Source organism: Salmo salar, chromosome ssa14 (assembly GCF_905237065.1).
Source record: "Salmo salar chromosome ssa14, Ssal_v3.1, whole genome shotgun sequence".
Taxonomy (NCBI): domain Eukaryota; kingdom Metazoa; phylum Chordata; class Actinopteri; order Salmoniformes; family Salmonidae; genus Salmo; species Salmo salar.
In genome coordinates, this window is record NC_059455.1 from 101,442,493 (window position 1) to 101,448,732 (window position 6,240).

Sequence of the window (6,240 nt, forward strand, 5' to 3'; positions counted from 1 at the left end):
TAGTTCATATAAGGAAATCAGCCAATTGAAATAAATTCATTAGGCCCTAATCTATGGATTTCACGACTGGGAATACAGATATGAATCTGTTGGTCACAGATACCTTTAAAAAAAGGTAGGGGCGTGGATCAGAAAACCAGTCAGTATCTGGGGTGACCACCGTTTGCCTCATGCAGCGCGACACGTCTCCTTCACATAGAGTTGATCAGGCTGTTGATTGTGGCCTGTGGAATGTTGTCCCACTCCTCTTCAATGGCTGTGTGAAGTTGCTGGATATTGGCGGGAACTGGAACAAGCTGTTGTACACGTCGATCCAGAGCATCCCAAACATGCTCAATGGGTGACATGTCAGGTTAGTATGCAGGCCATGAAAGAACTGGGACATTTTCAGCTTCCAGGAATTGTGCACAGACCCTTACATTTTAGAGTGGCCTTTTATAGTCCCCAGCACAAGGTGCACCTGTGTAAGGATCATACTGTTTAATTAATCAGCTTCTTGATATGCCACACCTGTCAGGTGGATGGATTATCTTGGTAAATGAGAAATGCAAACTAAAAGGGATGTAAACATATTTGTGCACAAAATTTGAGAGAAATAAGCTTTTTGTGCGTATTGAAAATTTCTGGGATCTTATTTCAGCTCATGAAACATGGGACCAACACTTTACATGTTGTGTTTATATTTGTGTTGATCCTTTTTGCACTAACTCTTGACTCATCACATTCGCTGCTGTTACTGGTTATTATCTATCCTGTTGCCTAGTCACTTTACCCCTACCTACAGTATACTGCTGTTACTGTCTATCTATCCTTTACCCCTACCTACAGTATACTGCTGTTACTGTCTATTATCTATCCTTTACCCCTACCTACAGTATACTGCTGTTACTGTCTATTATCTATCCTTTACCCCTACCTACAGTATACTGCTGTTACTGTCTATTCTATCCTTTACCCCTACCTACAGTATACTGCTGTTACTGTCTATTATCTATCCTTTACCCCTACCTACAGTATACTGCTGTTACTGTCTATTATCTATCCTTTACCCCTACCTACAGTATACTGCTGTTACTGTCTATCTATCCTTTACCCCTACCTACAGTATACTGCTGTTACTGTCTATTATCTATCCTTTACCCCTACCTACAGTATACTGCTGTTACTGTCTATTATCTATCCTTTACCCCTACCTACAGTATACTGCTGTTACTGTCTATCTATCCTTTACCACTACCTACAGTATACTGCTGTTACTGTCTATTATCTATCCTTTACCCCTACCTACTGCTGTTACTGTCTATTATCTATCCTTTACCCCTACCTACAGTATACTGCTGTTACTGTCTATCTATCCTTTACCCCTACCTACAGTATACTGCTGTTACTGTCTATCTATCCTTTACCCCTACCTACAGTATACTGCTGTTACTGTCTATTATCTATCCTTTACCCCTACCTACAGTATACTGCTGTTACTGTCTATTATCTATCCTTTTTCCCTACCTACAGTATACTGCTGTTACTGTCTATTATCTATCCTTTACCCCTACCTACAGTATACTGCTGTTACTGTCTATTATCTATCCTTTACCCCTACCTACAGTATACTGCTGTTACTGTCTATTATCTATCCTTTACCCCTACCTACAGTATACTGCTGTTACTGTCTATTATCTATCCTTTACCCCTACCTACAGTATACTGCTGTTACTGTCTATTATCTATCCTTTACCCCTACCTACAGTATACTGCTGCTACTGTCTATTATCTATCCTTTACCCCTACCTACAGTATACTGCTGTTACTGTCTATTATCTATCCTTTACCCCTACCTACAGTATACTGCTGTTACTGTCTATCTATCCTTTACCCCTACCTACAGTATACTGCTGTTACTGTCTATTATCTATCCTTTACCCCTACCTACAGTATACTGCTGCTACTGTCTATTATCTATCCTTTACCCCTACCTACAGTATACTGCTGTTACTGTCTATTATCTATCCTTTACCCCTACCTACAGTATACTGCTGTTACTGTCTATCTATCCTTTACCCCTACCTACAGTATACTGCTGTTACTGTCTATTATCTATCCTTTACCCCTACCTACAGTATACTGCTGTTACTGTCTATTATCTATCCTTTACCCCTACCTACAGTATACTGCTGTTACTGTCTATTATCTATCCTTTACCCCTACCTACAGTATACTGCTGTTACTGTCTATTATCTATCCTTTACCCCTACCTACAGTATACTGCTGTTACTGTCTATCTATCCTTTACCCCTACCTACAGTATACTGCTGTTACTGTCTATTATCTATCCTTTACCCCTACCTACAGTATACTGCTGTTACTGTCTATTATCTATCCTTTACCCCTACCTACAGTATACTGCTGTTACTGTCTATTATCTATCCTTTACCCCTACCTACAGTATACTGCTGTTACTGTCTATTATCTATCCTTTTTCCCTACCTATATGTACATATCTACCTCAATTACCTTGTACCCTTGCACATCGACTCAGTACTGGTACCCCGTGTATATAGCCATGTTATCGCTACTGATTGCATATTTATTCCTTGTTATTATGTCTCTCTGCATTGTTGAGAAGGGCCCGAAAGGAAGCATTTCACTGTTAGTCTACATTTGGTGTTAAAGAAGCATGTGACAAATAACATTTTATTTGAATTTAATGGTGTTGTAAATGGTGTTGTAAATGGTGGTGTTGTAAATGGTGTTGATGTTAATGGTGTTGCAAAAGGAAATGTCAGTTTGACATTAAGGCTTCCTCCTCCAAATGTCGCCAACATGGTTCAGACTGCACCAATAACACCGTTATATTTGAGTATTTCAGCTGAAAACCTAGAAAACCGTGTAGCACATCTCACTGTGAATAGTTATGTTTTAATTGGCAAGCCAATGGAGGACAAGTACTTTTTAATATTTCAGATACATCTCTCAATATAACATTGTAAAAACAACAATAACCTTCTTGTAACATGAGCCAGTGTGAATATTGTGGTTGTGACTGACTGGGGACCTTAAAGTGTTTAATAGTCTACTTCTGCAGTGAAACAATTCAAAGCCCACTCCTCTACCACACATACCATGTTCTTCTGGAATCACTCCTTCATCTAAATATTTCCCAGAAAATATAGCACCCATTTTTCAACATATGTATTTTTCTACATTTAACTCCATATACCTATTTTTCTCCTTACCAGATCCATTGTAACCTATTGGAGCAGGTGCAGCAGCTTACCATTTGCAGTCAAGCAGACATGGAGGTGTTAAGAGAAATGCTTTGACGTTATGAGTATGTAGTGTCTGAGGAAGTCAGTTTAGGGCGATGTGTCCACCCATCCTTTAAGGGCTATAGTGGCCATATGAACATATATTTAATCATATCCAGGAATTAACATGATATCTACTCCGGCTTCTTTCTGAAAGACACTTTGTCTTTGGTCTCTTGGAGTTTCTCTGCCAACTTGTCCTTGTTATCCCCAATCCTCCCCGACAGACGATCTCTGGTCTCTTCCATCTTCTCAGAGAACCTGTCCTTGGTCTCTTCCATCTTCTCAGAGAGGCGTTCTCTGGTCTCCTCCATCTTGTCCTGCAGATACTCCTTAACAGGCGGTGGGGTGGTCATGTGGCCATGTTTACGGAGGTACCTGATCGAGAGGGATGTCCCCCCTAATGTCACGGTGTACCTGGCTGGGGTGGCAATCTGACAATAAACAACATGGACATTGTGGGTAATGTGATTTGATGTGTAAAGATTAATGTGGTGATTTAGCTCAAGAACAACACTCATAAGAACTGCCATAGTCCAACATGCAATGAGATGAGCATTCTTACCTTGTACATGGCGTACGCAGTCAGTGCATAGCCGCTCTGGGAATGCTCCAACAGCTTAACAAGCTTCTCCGGGAATCCAACATACTCCAGAAACGGAACCACATTTATACCCCTAAATGGTAAATTTAATATGGTTAATTTTCTATGACACATCAAGTGTCAACAACTAAAATAATGACCATCACTGGGCCCACCCTAGTCTGAGCCTAAATAAAGCAGGCCAGGCGTACACTATTAAACAATCAGGGTTGTCTATCTAAATGAGACTCAGCGGTGTCTGTGTCAGGCAGTAACCGCAGGTTGACCTGGGATGGAGAAAAGCCCATTATCACTAATGCCCATATGGAGAGGAGAAACAGGAACAGCCTCAGAAAAACATCTCACATTGTACATGAATGTTTGTCTTTGTCCCTTCTTCTCATTTCAGTTTGCTAAGTAATATTTTGATATTGCTGTACAACTGTATTACTCGTAACTTTCTGCATGGCAGCGTAGCAAAGAACTGCTTGTTGTAATTAACTCGTTCCTTATTATGTACTTTGTATTTCATGCTGCATTTTTGTGATACAGAGCTCCCTTGCAAAAGAGACAATTTAACTTCCCTACATAGATAAAGATTAAATAAAACTTACTGCATGGCAGCATAGTAAAACGTCCCGAACCACATGGAGGAGGTGATGAGGTGAAGGGGAATCATGACCTTCCCATACTGCTTTAGAGTCCTCCTGAACCTCTGGACCAGCCCAATGGACCGGTCCCCCAGGATATCTTCCTGGCCTGGGTCAGCTTGGCTCTGGTCCTCTTCCGTGGTGGACTTACGGGGTGCTGTGGTCCACACTGCTCCTGATGTGCTCACCCAGCGTGGGCTGGGGATGAGGCGAGCGTTCCTGAGGAAGGAGGAGGCCATCCGTGGACCCAAGATAGTGGACGGCTGCAAGGTAACTGGGCCCAGAAGCATGGAGCGCAGGGCAGCTGATTGCCACAAGGCTCTCTGGTTAAAGAGATGCTGCATCTTCTTACTGTTGCTGCCTCTGTAGCAAAACCACACACTATATTAGACACTTGGTTCCAATGAGCGTTTTTGTATTCACACGTTTTATTCAACAACATAGCTAAAACCAATCACTATTGATGTGATCAGAAAAGTTCCATTTTTTTCTCAACAATGGATGACATTAACGCGACTAGTGTAATACTTGGTGCATGTTGAATGTGTAAAACAGTCATCCAGAACAATGCCATAGCTACCTTAGTTGAATAACGGTTCAATAAAGTTGATCCAGTTGCTGAAGTGGAAGACAAGCAAAGTTATCTAGGATAACCATCCAACTCAATGTTCTATCACTCACTCATGTTCAATGGACTTCTATCAAGGTATTTAACCACCATCTCATGTAGCACGCTGGTCGCTACATAAATCAAAGCATGGATTGCATTTAAAGATAGGCAACACCTTGATCAGCCCGACAATGTTGTTGCACCAACGTTGCATAATAAATTCTGCAATCAAACTTTTTCATTATGTAATCCACTTGGTGGATATTTGTGCATAACAGTTCATCATTCACCATTTTCTACGATTTCTGTCAAGTCTACGCCTACAATTGGATGCATACTTCCGATTTCACAGAACGCACTGCAATTGCTTCTGCAACCCAATACTGCAAGGCAAACGCAGCGCTCCATTGGAAGTGAATGTACTTGTGTACCAAAACTCAATGATCGAGTTACGCACGTCGTTGGCTAACTAGTTAGCAATATTTTAATTTCATTTAACCTTTATTTAACTAGGCAAGCCAGTTAAAAAACAAATTACTATTTACAATGAAGGCCTACCCGGGCCAACACCTCCCATAACGCGGACGACGCTGGGCCAATTGTGCTATGTCCTATTGGTCTCCCGGTCACGGTCGGTTGTGATACAGCCCGGGATCGAACCAGGGTCTGTAGTGACGCCTCTAGCACTGAGATGCCGTACCTTAGACTGCTGCGCCACTCGGGAGGCCCCAAACATCGCACAACGTTGATGGCAACACACAATGTAAGCCACCAACAAAACGTACATTTATCATCATATATTTAAAGGAACGTACTTGACAATCCGACATGGTGTTTCGTTCTTTCAACCCAGCCTAAAGTTTAGATTTGTCCTTCTGGCATACAGCAGAAAATCCTCACGTCGCATACATATTACGTCAAGTGATAGGCCCGCAAGGATTTGTGGGAAGAGTAGTCCAGACATCCGGCAGCTCTGCACCGCCAAACACGCCACTGACGTTTGTTTCGGTTTCTACAAAATTGAAAGCATCACTTGATCACCAAAACACAACGAAAACACATGTTGATTTTCTTCACATATTACATCATGTG

The 6,240-nt window shown here is 41.6% G+C and overlaps 1 protein-coding gene across 2 annotated transcripts; it reads right to left on the reverse strand.

Annotated features, from left to right (window-relative positions):
• Positions 1 to 2,896: 2,896 nt before the first annotated feature.
• Positions 2,897 to 6,189, reverse strand: fam210aa (family with sequence similarity 210 member Aa). 2 transcript variants are annotated; one of them, XM_014143268.2, is made up of 5 exons: positions 5,964 to 6,189; positions 5,119 to 5,156; positions 4,503 to 4,901; positions 3,871 to 3,982; positions 2,897 to 3,739 (listed from the first exon to the last, which is right to left on the reverse strand). In XM_014143268.2, the coding sequence occupies exons 3-5, from the start codon at positions 4,880 to 4,882 to the stop codon at positions 3,440 to 3,442; spliced, it is 792 nt and encodes a 263-aa protein (XP_013998743.1). In that variant the 5' UTR covers positions 4,883 to 4,901; positions 5,119 to 5,156; positions 5,964 to 6,189; the 3' UTR covers positions 2,897 to 3,439. The 2 variants fall into 2 exon arrangements, with proteins under 2 accessions (XP_013998743.1, XP_013998744.1); XM_014143269.2 differs by lacking the exon at positions 5,119 to 5,156 and having other exon boundaries at positions 5,964 to 6,071.
• Between the last annotated feature and the right edge of the window lie 51 nt (positions 6,190 to 6,240).

What these genes read in the sequence shown, in the direction of transcription:
- fam210aa (XM_014143268.2), bottom strand. Translation starts at nt 4,882, where the DNA reads ATGCAGCATCTCTTTAACCAGAGAGCCTTGTGGCAATCAGCTGCCCTG. An exon ending in TTTTACTATGCTGCCATGCA is followed by an intron (nt 3,983 to 4,502) that starts GTAAGTTTTATT and finishes TTTACCATTTAG; the next exon opens with GGGTATAAATGTGGTTCCGT. An exon ending in CTGCGTACGCCATGTACAAG is followed by an intron (nt 3,740 to 3,870) that starts GTAAGAATGCTC and finishes GTTTATTGTCAG; the next exon opens with ATTGCCACCCCAGCCAGGTA.